Source organism: Columba livia, chromosome 4, assembly GCF_036013475.1.
Source record: "Columba livia isolate bColLiv1 breed racing homer chromosome 4, bColLiv1.pat.W.v2, whole genome shotgun sequence".
In the NCBI taxonomy this organism is placed as follows: Eukaryota; Metazoa; Chordata; class Aves; order Columbiformes; family Columbidae; genus Columba; species Columba livia.
This window is the reverse complement of record NC_088605.1, coordinates 47,878,196-47,895,146: the sequence shown is the minus strand read 5'-3', so window position 1 is coordinate 47,895,146 and position 16,951 is coordinate 47,878,196. Positions and strand designations below refer to the sequence as shown.

The window sequence follows — 16,951 nt, the reverse complement described above, 5'->3', positions numbered from 1 at the left end:
GAGTCTGCAGTTTATCTTCAGTTTGTGCTTTAAGTCCAAGTTCTGATATGTTGCACAGGGTGGGGTTAGATTGGGTATCAGGAAAAATTTCTGCACAAGGTTGTTGGGCACTGGAACAGGCTGCCCAGGGCACCCCTGGGGGGGTTAAAAAGTGCATAGATGAGGCTCTTAGGGATATGGGATAGTGGAGGACTTGGTGGTGTTGGGTTAATGGTTGGACTTGAAGACCTAGAAGATGTTTTCCAACCTAAATGATTCTATTATACAGGTTGGCCATCTTTGCCCACTGACATAACTTTATAATGTTGCTTAATAAAACATCTTTGTAATATGTGTATTCATTTATGGTATTTCTGAAGTTTGAAGGCTGATGGCAGTCTTTTAGTAAAGGAAATAATGGGAATTTGTGCTCCCTTTGCCCTCCCCACACACGGTCTCTTTGTTCATATTTGTTGATTTCATTATTATTATTTCAGTTTATTCTGAGTGAGGAAAAGAAATCGGTTAAAATACTAACTGAAAAAAGAAGTTTTCCAGTTAAAACATCGGAAGAGGAGTGGAGCTGAGCAACTCGGCAGTGAAAAGCCGCTGCAGCTGCACACGGTTTTCCCGTGAAATCAAGCAGAACTCTCTCCCGTCTCGGAGCACAGAGTTTGAGCGTAGCGAGGGAAATCACCGTGCGCCAGCTCGGCGCCAGGATGCGCACCGTGCCCGCTGCCGGCGGGGCGGGGCGGGGCTGCCGCCCGGCCTCTAGCGACGTGGCGGCCGCAGCGCTCGGCCCTTCCGCTTCCGGGGCAGCCGCGGGCGCCGCCCTCCCGACGTGTGTCTCCTCCCGGTTCCAAGATGGCGGCGGCGGGCGGCGCGGGGGCGGCGGCGGCGGCGCTGTGGAGCGAGGTGAACCGCTGTGGGCAGAACGGCGACTTCGCCCGCGCGCTCAAGTCCGTTAATAAGAGTGAGTGAGCGAACGAGCGCGCGCGCGGGTGCCGGTCCCCCGCCCCCATGTCGGCGCCGGGCCCAGCCGCACACAGCCGGGACAGGCTGCGTGCCGGCCGGGCGCGGGGCCGTTCCTGGCGTTCCAGCCGGCGTCGAGCCCCGCGGCCTCTGCCCGGGCAGCGGCTGCGGCGGGGAGGCACAAGCGGCTGGGAGCTTAACGGGGCAGCCGCCCAGGCCCCGCTTCCGCACCGCCGGTGCTTCTGTGGCGTCGTGTAGCCCTTGCTGCGGGCCCTGCCTTCGGTGTCGAGCGTGGTAGGAAGGAGGGGTTTCGCCCCTGAAAATTGGAGCGGGGGTGTGGGCCAGCTGGCTTGGAGCGCAAACCCGCTCGGCAGTGAGAGGCCACAGTGAGACCAGCCGTTTCAGTAGTTTGGCACCCAAAATGGGATTGCAATACAGGGCACGTTGTGGCTAAATGTTCTCGCTTTGCTGTTTGTAGGGAGCAGGGATTCGTGTCCTGTCCCGGCAGATCTGAGAGCTGGGATCACATGAAAGGAACAAATACCAAAACTTATGTCTCAGAGCCGTCCCTCACTGTCTTCCACTGACAGAAAACAGTAACATGTGAAGTGACTACCAGCTTAGAGCCAGACTGTTCTGTGCCGTTCTTCCTGTGTGTGCTTTACGTGGCACTCCAGTTTTGGCACTGTGTTCTCTGCCTGGAACTGAAATGCCAATGGAAGGTTTGTTCAGGTGTGTACAGCTCCTTTGGTGCAGCTCTGTTCCAGGCATGTTAGCCCAGCGGTCACTTCAAGTGATTTCAGTGTTTATGGTGGATTCTTTTATGCTGATAGGCTTTCTTTGATGATATGAGCCAAAACAAGCCATGCCAGGACCGTTTTAAAATTGACATGACTGGTCTCTATCGTGGATTTTTGCAACTGTAACAACATATGGCTCTTAAAAGCCTTAATATGTCCGATAATGAGTTGGATTGTTGTGTGAGACAGGTTTCTCTTCCAGTACTGCAGATCAGCAAAGATGATGTGACTGCACTTCAATGTAAAGTAGTGTGTCTTATCCAGAATGGGAACTTCAAGGAAGCCCTTGGCGTAATCAACACCCACAGTAAAGTGTTAACCAGGTGAGTTGTGTCTTGTACCCTACAAAAAATGAAGCCACAAGTCCTTGAGAAGCTGTTGCAGCTTCAGTGGAGAGAACTGATAGGCAGCAGGAGGTGCTTAGGACTGTTGGGATTGGGCTTCTCAGTGAAACTCTGCTTTATTCTGGTTATGAGAGGTGGTCTGGATGAGCTGAAGACAGTCTAACATCTCACTGTTACTGTTGAAGGAATTGTCCCTAACCTTGTTTTCAGCCACCTTCATGAGCTGATTCTGCTTGTTGATGTGGTTGAGCACCATGTACGAGGGAAGAAGACAGATCTTGTGGGGAGTGAATAAAGGAAGGAGGAGCCCTTGCCAGTGGCAGTGAGCTGTTAGCTTTGCTTGGCTGTCTCAGCATATTTCTTCTTGGGGTGTTTTTCTTTGCCCACATGAAGGTACTGCTTCAATTTTTGGGGTGGTGCAAGCCCTTTGTGTGTGTTCTCAAAATCAGGACCTTGGAAACAAGTCAAGCTTCCCATGTGTGTCATTAAGCAGACTCTAATTTTCTTCCTAATAAAAATGCTCTTTCTGCACCAACTAGCGTGAAAATTGCTACCCAAGAGGTGTTTGGCAGCAAAATGTTTCTTTTTTAGATTTTGCTCCTGTTAAGGAACTTCCAGAAAAGTGTGTAGTCATATCAGTGTGATGAAGCCTATCATTGTTCATGTTCATATCTGGAAAAAAAATAATTACCTTATTCACAAATTCCTTATTTCTTGGGATGGAAAGTGTTTAATTTAAGTTCTTTACCTTATTTTTTTTAGTATATGGTAAGGAGAAGGAGTAATTTCTCTAAATTCAACTGGCTTCAGAGTTCTCCCTATGATTTCTTTAGCTTTGCTGTTCTGTGTGTCTGTCTTTGTATCCTGCAGAGCAGGGAAAGCCGTGGTTCTTGCTCTGCCTTGATGTTGTCTTGTCCTGCACTGAGGCTGGTGCACTGCTTTGCTTTAATTCTTGATGCCATTCGTTTGTTTTCGGACTACCTCAATACTCAGCTGGGCCAAGATAATTTTAAATAGACAGAGAAATGACTGGTGACAAGTGGCACCAGCGATGATCTAAGGGAATCGCTGATTAATTTTCCTTTGGCTTTGGTGGTAATGCAGGAGGTAGGTGGAACACAGTGTTCAAGGCTACGTTTGTTTGGTAATGCTTCCCTTCTGGTGTGAGATTGCTTTGAAGCCAGTTTTGTATTAACATCAACAAACCCGTTTGCTGCAATATTTCAAAATAGGTTAATGTAACCATTGGCTTAGTATCAGACTACAAGAGGGACTGTGCTTTATACCATTTCATTTCTCTTTGTGGGCTGATTGCCTTTGAAAGGTTGCCATAACAATCTTTTGCAGTAATGATATACCTTCTCCTTAAGAAGAAGTCCCATAATGAAGTTTGGTGTTGTTTTACTTTTAAGCACTTAATTTGAATAATCAGTAGGAGGCGAGGGGGGACATGAGGATTTGAAATTCTGTGTGTCTGGAAACAACAGAAAAAAGGAACTTCTTTTAGGTGAAGTTTTCATATTCCTCCTCTGTTGAACACAAAATAGGTTTAAGATATTTTCAGTGCTTGACAGATACATAATTCAGTAATATGGGATCATGTGCTCACCTCTGGTGTTTGGCTCTTTGGGAATGTAGCAGTCTGTGACTAATCAGCGCTGCTTAAACAAGTGTGTTCAGGTTGGTGAACACTGTTGAATGAAGACTACAGTGCCTACTCTCAGCTTTTGTCTTGTCCTTACAGTGATGTTATTGCCTTTGAGAAGGCCTACTGTGAATACAGGTTGAATCGTATTGAAAATGCTCTCAAGACCATTCAGAGTGCCAGTCAGCAGACAGACAAACTGAAGGAGCTTCATGGACAAGTGGTAATTACAAGCTTTTCTTCCTGGTGGGGGTTTGATATGCTGGATAATATGTCCCTCCTTTATAAAGCGGGACAAGTATGGGGACGGAATTTCCTTCTCTGTCTTGAACGTAAGGAGAGGTACAGTTCTCAACTGTTCCAACTTCTGTGGAGCTTCAGTCGCCTGTTGCTGGAGGCAGAGTCATCATTCTATTGCCACTGAACCAAAGCAGTACATTTGTGAATCCCTCTGCCTTCCTCGGTCTGGCCTGATAGTAGCCATCTTGCTAAGGGGCTGGAGGATGGAAGAGAGCTGATGAGATTTGTGATTAAGCCATCTGCTTGCATTAGATACCTCTTCAGGAGTGGTTTGTGGAATGTGACATCTCAGGTGTTAGACGTGAAGCAGAAAAGAAGTCACATGTGAAGAATCGACTGTTTTCTCTCAGCTGCATGAAAGACCATTCATTTAATCTCGCTTATAGAGTAGTGATCTAATCTGGAAAAAGGCTGTTTGAGGACAAAATTGTGTAAACTGCTTTTAACAAAGCTTTTTAGGAGGAACAACTGTGCTCTTTGCATGTAGGTATCTGGCATCGCTAGTTGTTCTTGCAGATGTAATCTATAGAGTTTGCCTTAAAGGTAGATGCAAATGTTAGTGTCACGGAGGTACCCCGAGGTTAGTTTAAGGGACAACAGGATCCAAAGCAACTTCTATTAAACAGGTGAGAAACAGGGTTTTAACACTCCAAAGTGACTTAAATAAGGGTTCGGATATCAGTTGAGGAAAATAATTAAGGGGCAGCAACTAATACAACAGGCGGTCCACAGTGTGCATGCACGTGGCTTCACTCAAAACAATGCCAGAGCTGACCCTGAGTCCGAGATGAATACACACTTGCCTGAACATGGTGCGGGATTATTTTTAAAGAGATACACGTACTCATAGTGAATATGGAAAGTGTACACTCTGGATTCCGCGAGGGTAAATTTATAATACACTTGCAATCCTGCGAGGGTTAGTTTGCTTACACGTGCAAATGTGCATGGAATACTACACGTGCTTATTGTGGAAGCACGGGAGGAAAATACACTTGCGATTGTGCAACTAAATAATTTAAAGTACTCGTGCAAATGTGCACGGAAAGTACATGTGCAAATGTGCATGGAATATATATATATATATACTCGCAATCCTGCAAGGGTTAATTTACTTACACACATGGTGGCAAGGCAGGTGGAGTCTCAGTCCCGGGGAGCGGGGGGGCCGTGGCTCCTGGCAGCAGTGGCTAAGCTCGTGCTCTGAGAGACCCGCGACAACCAGCAAAGTCTCAACAAGAGTCCCGTTTTATACTGGCTGATCAGACCTGACTGTAGGCATTCTAGAAGCTTCTCTGCACCCCCACACCGGCTGTGGGGTGCCCCTGAGGCCTGCAAACATCCCCCACACTGGTCACAGGTGCCCAGCTACTCACTGGTGCCTCAGCACTCTCTTTGCTCTGGGGCCAAACAAAAGAAGCTGTTAGCCTCAAGTCATAGAGAGGGAGATGTGCCTACTCCTTCCATGATAAAGAAGGGAGGGGGAGAAAGGGGGGGTTTGCATTCTGCCACAGTTAATGTTCAGCTTAAAACATATGAAGCTCTGCTGCTGCCCGTCCGTAGGGATGGAGGAAGGAGGCTGTAGTTACTATCACACAGAGGGAAATACTGTTGTGAATGCTGATCTCTTCCCCTTCTTAGTTGTACAGGTTGGAGCGTTACGATGATTGTCTGGCTGCCTATAGGGATCTCATCCGCAACTCCCAGGATGAGTATGAGGAAGAGAGAAAAACCAACCTCTCTGCTGTTGTGGCAGCACAAAGCACATGGGAGAAGGTGATGCCAGTAAGTCTGTGCATGCATATGTAAGAACAAGAGCCAAGGAATAAGAGATATGGAATCATAGACCTATAACAGGATGAAAATGTTTTCTGTCTCTTAATGACTTCTGAGTGTACTGAAGATCACTGAGTAGTTTCCCCTGTATGGGAGAATAAATGCTGTTATTGTTCTGAGGGATGAAGAGTTAGATAGGGTTACATAGGTGTCACAGCAGAGCAGAAAGTGCATCTCTCTGAGCCTGCACTAGACAGAACACCTGTGGTGACCAGCACTTTCCTCTGTCTCATTACTGTCTTGCCCATGGTAAAACTTAACTGCCCAGATCACCCAGCCACGCTTGGGAATATTTTTGTTAATGAGCAATGCAGATTGTAATGTTCTCATTTTTTCAGAAGTCTTTTCCTTGGAGGTGTGCACAGCATGCTCAGCTTTCTGTTCAGCACTGTGGATCCACTTTCTAGTTCTCTAGAGCAGCAGTTCTTACCTGTGCTCTTTCAGCAGCCTGAGTAGTCCCCAGTTTCAGGCTGGAGTTTTTTGTTGCTGCCTTTTCAATTGCCTCTGACCTTGCTGTGCAGTGTGAGGGAAGATCCTTTGCACTGTGACTTTTTGCCAGGTGTGTGCTCTTTTAAAATTGCCTCTCAATTTATTTTGCAAGGAATAGTTTGAATGTACACGAAAACTATAGTTTGTGTCTGTCGCCTGTCAAATCTGCATAGGTCAGTTGGTGTTTATGCGGTATTACATTTGCTTTTCATGCTAGGAGGATTTGGGCCTTCGAGAAGCTACCTACGAGCTGTGTTATAACAGTGCATGTGCATTGATTGGGCAAGGAAAGTTGAATGAAGCAATGAAAAAACTACAGAAAGCAGAAGGTAAAAACATGATCAGGTGAGAGGGGAGCTTTGTGTGACAGAAGCAGGGACTTGTTCTCTGTAAATACGCTTAATCAGAGAGAAAGAGGTGTTTACAATTTAAAAACTGACCAACAGAAGGATTTGTTGTAAGTTTCCAGATGGTTCCTGACAGAACCGATGCTTTTGTAAGAGCATTCCTCTGAAGCTCTTTTCCAGAGCCATGTGGCATGTTGCATCTCCTGGCTCTTTTACAGCCCCTTGATAGGTGTTCAGTGCCTTTGAGCAGTTTTTTGAGGTAGATGTTAGTGTAATCTCTTGTAAGCATGAGATATTTCGTCTATTCTAACTCTTGGTATTGCTAGTATATATATAAATATATACTACAAAAATTAGAAATACTTCATGGTCTGAATTAGGTAGGAAATTAGTATAAGCCAATAAATGAGCTTTTTTTGCAAAGAGAATTTTTTTCTACAGGATGAAAGGGGAATTGTGTGTGTGTGTGTGTTAAAAAAAAAAAAAAAAACAACTGGGAAAATTTGGTTTATTTCTGATCTAATTGGTCTTGCAGTTAAATAGGTCAGTTCTGTCCTGATTTTCATGTTAGAATAGCAGGTCTCCCGTCTAGCTGATTCATTGAGCTTGTGTAATTCGAACTTATGCATTGTGATAGTAGTCCTTTGGAGAACAAAACAGGTGATGTTCTGGTGAGGCATATGTTATGGCATAAAGTTAAGAAGTGACTGTATTGAAAATTGATGGAATTGCTGCCTTGTAAAGGGTAGTCTAATCTGAATATTGCAGGCTTGCAGCACTTAAAATAACTCCCAAGATGGTGAGCAGTTGCAGCCAAATGATCCCTATGAAAAAGATCAGGAGCTAAGTTTAAGGAAATTTGTTCAGTAGAGAAGAATGAGTGTGTGACTCCGCTCTCAGAAGGCAGCTCTGGGAGGGACAGTATCTCCTGTACATTTGGTGTTTCTTCTGCATCATCTAGTCTTCTCCCTCGTGCTCAGTCCCATCCGTCATCAGACTTGTAGTCTGATGTGCCCTTGTAATGCTGCAGAAGTTTCAGGGATACATGAAAAAAGTGTATGTTTCCCTATGCTGCTGCGCCATTTTTTTCCCCTAAAGCCTTCTAAATGGTGTTTTTCAATTTGTTTTCCTTCTAGAGCTGTGCCGCCAATCGCTATCAGAAGACTCTGTAAGTTTTTGACGTTCTGTAAAGCGTTTGCTTTGCAGCAGCATGAACAAGGGTGTGGTCATGAAGTGTAGCACTGATAGCCAGAGGATAGCCAAAGCTGCTGCGTGGCAGTACCCAGCAAGAGCTGCCACTGCTGCTGGTTCCCGCTTGCGAGGCTGGGGCAGCAGTTGTGGTGGTTGCAGAAGGGCAGCTAGCACTGCAGGCTGTCTGCTGCTGTGCTCCTTGCACAGTTATCTGTCCTGGTACAGACAGGATTGGTACAGTTGTCTGAAAACTCCCTGTGACCCAGCCCTGGTATGGATGAAGATGCTGAGTGGGTGCTGGAAACATAGGAAACTTGGTGGTGGTTCAGGCAGAGGGGCAGCTTCAGTGCACAAGTTAAGGGTTTCTTCAGATTCTTGCAAGAGCAGGTGAAACTTTCTTTTCTCCTGGTTTAACCCAGATATGCTTGTATTTGTGTTGTGGCAACAACCTTCACCTGTAGTAGCTGGGGTACTTTGTTGCTAGTACTGACAGAGATTGCTCATAGATGTTTGCCAACAGAGTGCTGAAGCCAGGGAATGAGAGGTGAGACAGCAACTTTTATTGGTTTTGCCTTGATTTTCCTTCAGGATGTGACAGAGGAAGACATTGACGCTGAACTGGCCATTATTCATGGTCAGATGGCATATATCATGCAACTACAGGGTCGTACAGAGGACGCTCTACAGCTCTACAATCAAATAATCAAGTTGAAGTAAGGGCTTTTCTGAAACAAATACTCAGTCTTCCATCTGTACAGAGGCCACTGTTTAATAACAATGCTCTTTCTGCTTTTCTTATTGCAGGCCAACAGACGTAGGACTGCTTGCTGTCATTGCAAATAACATCATCACTATTAACAAGGTATAGAATTACCTTGCTTTTCTCAATGTGGCCCTTTCTGGTGGTTCCTCAGCCTGATTCTCTGCTTGTGTGGAGGGAAGGGCTAGAACCAGGAAAGTCTTTTTCCTAAACAGTAGTTAAATCTCAGACCCAGACGCCTTTTCTTCTTCAAGGAATGTAGTGAAATCTTCTCATGATGTATGATTTCTCCAGGACCAAAATGTCTTTGACTCAAAGAAAAAGGTGAAGCTGACCAATGCAGAAGGTGTTGAGCATAAGCTCTCCAAGAAACAACTCCAGGCAATTGAGTTCAACAAAGCTTTGCTGGCAATGTACACTAACCAGGTAGGAGAAACTGATGTGCAGTATGTAGCTAGTGATTCAGCACTCTCCACAGGAATTTGACCAGACAGAAATGGATATGCAGCAGTTCTGTGTTGGTTTAGGCAAGTGAGAAGAAAAAAAAAATTATCCTGAAAAGAACAGACAGCCAACTGTGTAGTTACATGAGTGTTGCTGTAGGGAGTATGATGTGGAGATGAGTGGGAGATGTAAGGTGTGTGTGGGGTTCATAGATGCATCTGAAGCGCTACTAAGAGGGCTTTTTCTTGGTTCTGTGTACCCATTTCAGGAAGCCACCACTAACACCTCTTAGATACAACTGGTATGTTAGGTGCTTGTAGAGGTTGAGAAAAGTGTATTCTCTCTTCCCACTCCTCAGGCAGATCAGTGCCGCAAGCTGTCAGCAAGCCTGCAGTCGCAGAGCCCTGAGCATCTGCTGCCTGTGCTTATCCAGGCAGCCCAACTGTGTCGTGAGAAGCAGCACGCAAAGGCTGTGGGGCTTCTGCAGGTAGGTTGAGAGAGAGTACTACTGTGACCAAGCTCCATTTAAACTTGTGATTTGTGTTCTCATGTGCTGTTTCCCTTAGTTTGTTTTGTTTGGTTTAAATTTCCAGGGGTCTCTGACTGTGCTTATTTTGGTTTGGTGTAATGCTGCTGGAAAGCATTTAGACCAAACTGAACAATGCTGCTTTTAAAGGGAAATAGTTCCCTTGCACCTCTGACTTTTATGCTTAGGAAGCTCTAGTGGACTTCTTCTAGGGTAAGCAGTGGGCTCTGCTGCTCTGCTTGCAAGCAGTTTGCAACAGCCTCCTTTTTGGAGGGAGTGAGTGGTCTGGGGTGGAAATCTGAGAGGTCCATGGGCCGCTGGCACAGTTTGAGACCCTCCTCTGCTGTGTGCTGAAGCCTGCCTGTGCTGGAAAGCTTCCTTTGGCTCTTGCCAGCTTGCTGTGACTGAGCATGAGATATGATTCACCAGAGGAGCAGCCTGGTGCCCACACATATGTTGAATTGTTCTTTTCTCTGACTCTCAGGACTTTGCAGACCAGCACCCTGCCAGTGCAGCTGAGATCAAGCTGACGATGGCCCAGCTAAAAATTGCTCAAGGTATTCAGTGTTGTCTTTTGTTGGGAAGTGTGCACACAATAGTGGTACAAGGGGTGAGAAAAACAGGCTTTAGGGCAATCTTTGTTGCAGTCACTCTTGTGACAGGGGTGCAGAACAGAGATGCTTTCAGTTGGGTGTTCTGTATATATGGCTATGGCAGGCTAGAGCTCATAACTTAATGTCTGGGTGTCCAGGCTCCACAGATCCCTGACAGAGGTGCCCACACTGTATTCTGGGACAGGAAGGTCTTGGGAGCAATGTGGGGCTCCTTGATGCTACCATTGCTGTTATACAGTCAGGCAGCACAGAGTTGCTCCTGGAAGAGAAGACCCTGCTTGCAAAAACTTGCTCCTGAACCCTTGCAGGATGTGGCAAGGGCAGAAAGGTCCTTTGTGTGGAAGACTGTCCTTTGTTCTTGGAAAGGGGGGAGGTATTCTGAGAAGGAAATTGCTATGTCCCCATTGTTCGCCTTTGGCTGGAAGTTCACTGGCAGGTTGAAGTGTTACTGTGCCACTCAGAGCATGTTCCTCACCGTCTCTCTGTTCTAGGCAGTGTCACCAAAGCCTGCATGATCCTGAGGAGCATAGAAGAACTGCAGCACAAGCCTGGTATGGTAAGCAAAACTCAGTCTGAACTGTGTGAGGTTTTTCCCTTGTATCACTGCTTTGTACTGCCTGCTTCCTGTTGCCTCTTCCCTCTGGTTTTCTTTTGACCTGAGTGTCTGCAAGGAATTTGAGCCCATCTTCCTTGTCTTGGACAAAGGTGGGATTGTAACTTGCATCAGGTGACCCAAACTTTGCCGCAGAAGTACTTTGGCTGTCAGCAGAGATGCTCTCTGCCTGTGCTCCCGCTCTTATAATCCCTCACACCTGTGTATTGCCTGGGTTTACTTGCATAACATGACTGCAGCAGCTGCTTCCCTGGTATGTACTGTTGGAAGTTTTGAAGCAGCTTTAGGACAACAGGCATTAGGGAGAAAGTGCCATGTGTTCCATGCCCACAGCATCACCCCGGTCTGCACACATGTCCACATCTAGTTTTTGGAAAAGTGTAATGACCTTGAATATACTCAAGTGTACAGTGTAAGCCTCTTGAGCAGAGGCTGACAGTTGTAGGTCTGTTCCAATTGCAAGTGCCAATTATCAGAGTAATTTATGGGGGCAGTCATTAATGCCAGCTCCTTGCACTGGGTCACCTCCGATTGTGACTGGTATGTAGACAAGCAGATGGTGTGTGTATCATCTCATCAGTGCTGCTTTTTTTTCCTCATTGCTCTTGAGATGGAGAATGGGGGAAGAAAAAGAGTTTCTTATGAAACTGCATCCAGTGGAAAGCCAAGAAAGTGCCAAGAGAAGAACTTTCTTTCTGTGAATGCAGCCTTAAGTTTGTACCATAGGAGAAAGATTGGTGGGGACATTTCTTTGGGAAGGACCAGGGTGGGAGGGCCTTTCCTGGGTATCCTGATCATTACCAGAGCTGTTTTTTAGGGACAGAGCACCAAACACACATTGAGTCTATTAAGCAATCCCATCATTTAACTGCTAACTTTCTGTCTATACACAGCTTTTGTGAGGATCTGCTATAAGCTGCTCTTGAATGTTTGCAGGTGTCTGCGTTGGTAACAATGTACAGTCATGAAGAGGACATTGACAGTGCAATCGAGGTCTTCACACAGGCTATCCAGTGGTATCAGCAGTTCCAGGCAAGTCAGACCAGAGGAGCTAATGCACAAAGCTTTGTCCCAGTTTCTTCTAGCTAGTCCAGCTCAGCTTTACCTGTTGTTACACAGCCCCAGCAGCAGCTCATCCAGTTGGAGTACTGGAGACCTGCGATCTCCTGTTTTGTGAGCGTTCTTTTTATCCCTGTTTCATTATCTTACATGGTTGCAAACAGGGAGCAGCAGTTCGTGTTAGATGAGGAGAATAAGGACAATGGGTGCCCAAATGTAGCAATCAGGCCTTCTCCCTGATGAGAAAACATTGTGGAGCAGCAAGCTCCTTGTCCCATGCAGTTCTGCCTCATCCTAGAGTGCAAAGGTGTTAATCCTTTCTGCGTGACAGTGTGCTAACTCAGTTCTCCTTGGCCAGGGCAGGAGGGTTAAAGCCAGCTAGAGCTAGGATCCATGCTGCAATAATGAGGAACTAATTATGGCTGCTCGCTCTTTCAGTCAAAGTCTCCTGTCCATTTGTCACTGATAAGGGAAGCTGCCAACTTCAAGCTAAAGCATGGCAGGAAGAAAGAAGCGATCAGCGACTTGGAAGAGCTCTGGAAGTGAGTTGGGTGGTTGCTGAACTGGAGGTCTCCACCCAGAGACCTCTGCAAGCTGGCTGGTGCTAGGCAGTGCCTGACAATGTTGGTTGACTGGTTGCCCTCCTTTAGAGTTGCTTTTGCACAGGGGCTCCAATTCAAACCTATATGTGGGAAAGAGCGGGGGGATCATTAATTTGATCTGTAGGTAATGTTCACTTGAAAACCTGGTTGACTTGTGCCAGAGAGCCCTTGTGTTCAGTGGAGGTTGCACTGGGGTCTGGGATGCATCATTTTTTGTAGTGCTGCATAAAGCACGGCTGGTTTTAGTTTTTATTATGCACTTTTTTCTGGGGGACACTGTTCTCTTGCCTTTGCTATTAGGACCTGAGGGATTTTTGTCTTCCATTGCCAGCTTCACGATATTGTAGAGATGTCTACACCTCCCTTTGTGCATACCTGTGATGTACTCTGTAGGAGACCACAGACTGATGTGCCTCTCCCCACAGACAGCAGCTATGCTGCAGCAGCAAGCACTGCATGGTGATAACAGTCTTAGGGATGAGTATGTACCTTGGTAACTTGGACCTTTTTTTTTCCCCCTACAAAGGCAAAACCCAAAAGACGTGCATACTCTGGCACAGCTCATCTCTGCCTACTCCTTGGTGGACCCTGAAAAAGCTAAAGTGTATCCTTTTGTTGGTGGTGTCAGAGCAAATGAAGAGGTGTTTGGGCATTGCTCCCTTGGATTTCAGCAGTGTGGGGAGTTGAGACACACTCTCACCTGAAGAAAGGCAAGGAACATCTCCAGAATAACTGCATATCCAGGTCAAGTTATCTGGAGCTACATTATTTCCCTGATTGGTTTGATTACTGCAGGATCCCAGGACCCTTTTGTCTTTGTCCTCCTCTCTCAGAATTGATAACTTAAGACCAGGTGGAACCAAAAATAGGAGCTTCTCCATCGTTTCTATTGGAATCTTAAGCCTGTGGTAGTAATGCAGGACTGTGCTAAATAAAATGTGGCTAAGCTGTCACTGACCCACAATATCAGGTTCTCATACTGCTTTTGCCACCCTGACCAGTTTTCAGAGGAAGCTGCTGCTTCTGTCACCATATCAAAGGGGGGAAAATGAGGCAAATGGCAATTAAGCGGCTCATTCCAGCTTGTGTAGGAAGCTGGTTAGAGAGCTGGAACTAGCCCCATGTCTGGTGTCTGCATTGCTAACAGGCTGAATTTGCTCAAGCTGAAGTTGCCCATTGCTATCTGGACAAACCTGGGTGTTTATCTTTTTGCTTGCCGTCTGCTGGTTTGCATCCCTGAACTCTTCTCTTGCAGTCTTAGCAAACACTTGCCTTCCTTGGACACCATGTCACTGAAAGTAGATGTTGATGCGCTGGAGAATTCCCATGGAGCAACCTATGTTCGGAAGAAAGCTGGGAAGCTCACTGGAGACAACCAGCAAAAGGAGCAAGGGTAAACTGGGCTGCTGTAGCTCTGGTGCAGCCATTCTTCGGGGTGGCACAGGAACCTTACCTGGTGTGGTGACGGCTTTGTTATAAAAGGCAGGGTGTGGGAAGGGAGCTTACTGTTTAACTGGAAGGAGCTTCAGGTAGCAGTAGACAAGTTTTGAGAGAGATGGGGAATGGTTTAGCTTCTTCCAAAGCTAGTTTTCAGTTGACTTGTCATGCTGTATTACAGTGGCTGTTTCCCTTCTTACTTTTCAGACAAGGGGACGTAAAGAAGAAGAAGAAAAAAAAGAAGGGTAAGTTACATTTCCTAGCTGTTAACACGGCACAGCTGCGGAGAGCTCACCAGATTGTTTCTTCAAATAGTCACCCTTCAGCTCCCCAGGAGCTGGAGCTCTTCACTGGAACTGTGTCCCTGTGAACCTAGATCTTCATGATAGCTTGTCTGGATGGGGCATTTTTCCATGGAAGCGGTAGCAATACCCTGATAGGATTATGTGGGTTGCTGGGCCTTTTGTGTTTCCTAGCTACTGACATCCCATGTATATCCCTCGGTGATGCCTCTCCGATGTGGTGGCCCCAATCTCATTTCCTGGCACTGGATGTTCTGCAGGAAAGCTGCCTAAGAACTATGACCCCAAGGTGACTCCTGACCCTGAGCGGTGGCTTCCAATGCGAGAGCGTTCCTACTATCGTGGACGGAAGAAGGGCAAGAAGAAGGATCAGGTTGGCAAGGGGACTCAGGGTTCGACAACAGCTGGCTCCTCTGAACTGTAAGTACCTAGTTTCAGGGCTTGGTGTGGGGAATCACTCCTGGGTGGCTGGAAGGGTTGGGTTTGTGCTGCTTTTCTGTGGTTCTGGCACCAGAACCACCTACCAACTATGGGTAGCACAAGTGAAACTGTACTTTGCCACTTGAACCTTCTTTCCAAAGATCCTCATAGGTTGCTGGAGACCAAAATGATAGGCATGCTTGAAGGTGCCAAGGTGCAAACAAAATTCCCATAGTCTTTCAATGTGCTTTTCTTTGCTTTGATGATGACGTGAATTTTGCATGCTTTCTCTCAAGCTCTTTGCTTTCAAGTCTTTGGGTGGCTGGAGAAACACTCACCATGATTTGGGAAAACACTATACTTCTAAGTTGACACTGATTATGTGAGCTGGAATCAGAGTTTATTGTTGTATGTGAGGCCTGACAGCAAGATAGTGACTTAATAGCATCTGAAAGAAGGAAATACTTCTAAAATGACAGCAAAGTAGAAAATTGCCAGTTCTGTCTGATAATTTCTCTGCACACAGCTTTCTCAGAACAGAAGCCTTTTGTGGCACTGTCAGCTTGAGCAGTGTTTACAAGGAGGGCTGGCACAAAGATGCCTTTGTTGTTGAGGAAGGAGAAGGATATTGGGTTTGCAGTACCTGAGTGTGGAGGCCTTGAAGGCCTCTCTTGTGTTGCAGGAGCTGCCACAGAATCACAGAATGTTAGGGATTGGAAGGGACCTCGAAAGATCATCTAGTCCAATCCCCGTACCAGAACAGGAACACCTAGATGAGGCTACACAGGAGGGTGTCCAGGCAGGTCTTGAATGTCTCCAGAGAAGGAGACTCCACAACCCCCTGGGCAGCCTGTTCCAGTGCTCTGTCACCCTCGCTGAGAAGAAGTTTCTTCTCATATTTAAGTGGAACCTCCTGTGTTCCAGTTTGTACCCATTGCCCCTTGTCTTATCATTTGTTGTCAGTGAGAAGAGCCTGGCTCCATCCTCGTGACACTCACCCTTTACATATTTATAAACATTAATGAGGTCACCCCTCAGTCTCCTCCAAGCTAAAGAGACCCAGCTCCCTCAGCCTTTCTGTGTAAGGAAGATGCTCCACTCCCTTAATCATCTTAGTTGCCCTGCACTGGACCCTCTCCAGCAGTTCCCTGTCCTTCTTGAACTGAGGGGCCCAGAACTGGACACAATATTCCAGGTGCGGTCTCACCAGGGCAGAGTAGGGCAGAAGGAGAACCTCTCTCAATCTACTAACCATCCCCCCTTGTAATACACCCCAGGATGCCATTGGCCTTCCTGGCCACAAGGGCACAGTGCTGGCTCATGGTCATCCTGCTGTCCACCAGGACCCCCTGGTCCCTTTCCCCTACACTGCTCTCTTAACAGGTTGTTCTCCAACTTATACTGGAACCTGGGGTTGTTCCTACCCATAGGCAAGACTCTACACTTGCCCTTGTTATATTTCATTAAATTTTTCCCCCTCAACTCACCAGCCTGTCCAGGTCTCGCTGGATGGCAGCAGCGCCTTCTGGCATGTCAGCCACCCCTCCCAGTTTGGTGTCATCAGCAAACTTGCTGACACTGCACTTTATTCCCTCATCCAAGTCATTGATGAATATATTGAATAATACTGGTCCCAGTACTGATCCTTGAGGCGCTTCACTAGGTACAGGCCTCCAACTTGACTCTGCCCCATTGACCCACCTGTCTGTTCAAAAGTTAGCCTTGCTTTTGTTGTTGGGGACTTATACTATCTAGTGAACATCAGTTAGAAGGTGATTGCCTACCCTTTGAGACATGTTACCATTACCCTTCAGCCCTTCTATAATATGTATGTTGAAGCTTGTTTAAGATCTCCTTGCATGAGTGCTCTCCCATACATAATGCTACCTGATGCTATCTTATGGGGCAGCTGTTATTTTTGTCTGTCAGCTTCCTGCAGTGGTGCTACATCTTGCGTGTGGTTGTGAACCCACATGTTATCTCTTTCTCTCATCTCCCCTGCAGGGATGCCAGCAGGACTGCCAGCAGCCCACCTACCTCCCCTCGGCCCGGCAGCGCTGCAGCTGTATCAGCCACAAGTAACGTCATCCCTCCCAGGCACCAAAAACCCGCTGGTGCCCCAGCCACCAAGAAGAAACAGCAACAGAAGAAGAAGAAAGGGGCTAAAGGAGGGTGGTAAAAAGCAGGATATGTAACCTCCCTCAACAAGTGATGCTGGTGGCAGAATAAAGGTCAAAAGCAAGTGCTGGTGAAAGACACTTGGCATCCGGA

At 46.7% G+C, this 16,951-nt stretch overlaps 1 protein-coding gene across 1 annotated transcript; it reads left to right on the top strand.

Annotated features, from left to right (window-relative positions):
• The first annotated feature begins 770 nt into the window (after positions 1-770).
• On the top strand, positions 771-16,938 carry SRP72 (signal recognition particle 72). Its single transcript, XM_065061545.1, has 19 exons — positions 771-952; positions 1,954-2,074; positions 3,840-3,963; positions 5,682-5,825; positions 6,583-6,694; positions 7,849-7,880; positions 8,492-8,616; positions 8,708-8,765; positions 8,958-9,089; positions 9,466-9,594; positions 10,118-10,190; positions 10,739-10,803; positions 11,797-11,892; positions 12,358-12,461; positions 13,048-13,125; positions 13,777-13,914; positions 14,166-14,203; positions 14,521-14,680; positions 16,685-16,938. Exons 1-19 carry the CDS (start codon positions 844-846, stop codon positions 16,857-16,859), a joined length of 2,013 nt encoding a protein of 670 aa, XP_064917617.1. The 5' UTR covers positions 771-843; the 3' UTR covers positions 16,860-16,938.
• Positions 16,939-16,951: the final 13 nt, after the last annotated feature.

Coding starts and splice junctions, on each gene's coding strand:
- SRP72 (XM_065061545.1), top strand. CDS start 844: ATGGCGGCGGCGGGCGGCGCGGGGGCGGCGGCGGCGGCGCTGTGGAGC. Junction 6,695..7,848: donor AAAACTACAGAAAGCAGAAG/GTAAAAACATGA, acceptor TTTTCCTTCTAG/AGCTGTGCCGCCAATCGCTA. Junction 10,804..11,796: donor TGCAGCACAAGCCTGGTATG/GTAAGCAAAACT, acceptor GAATGTTTGCAG/GTGTCTGCGTTGGTAACAAT.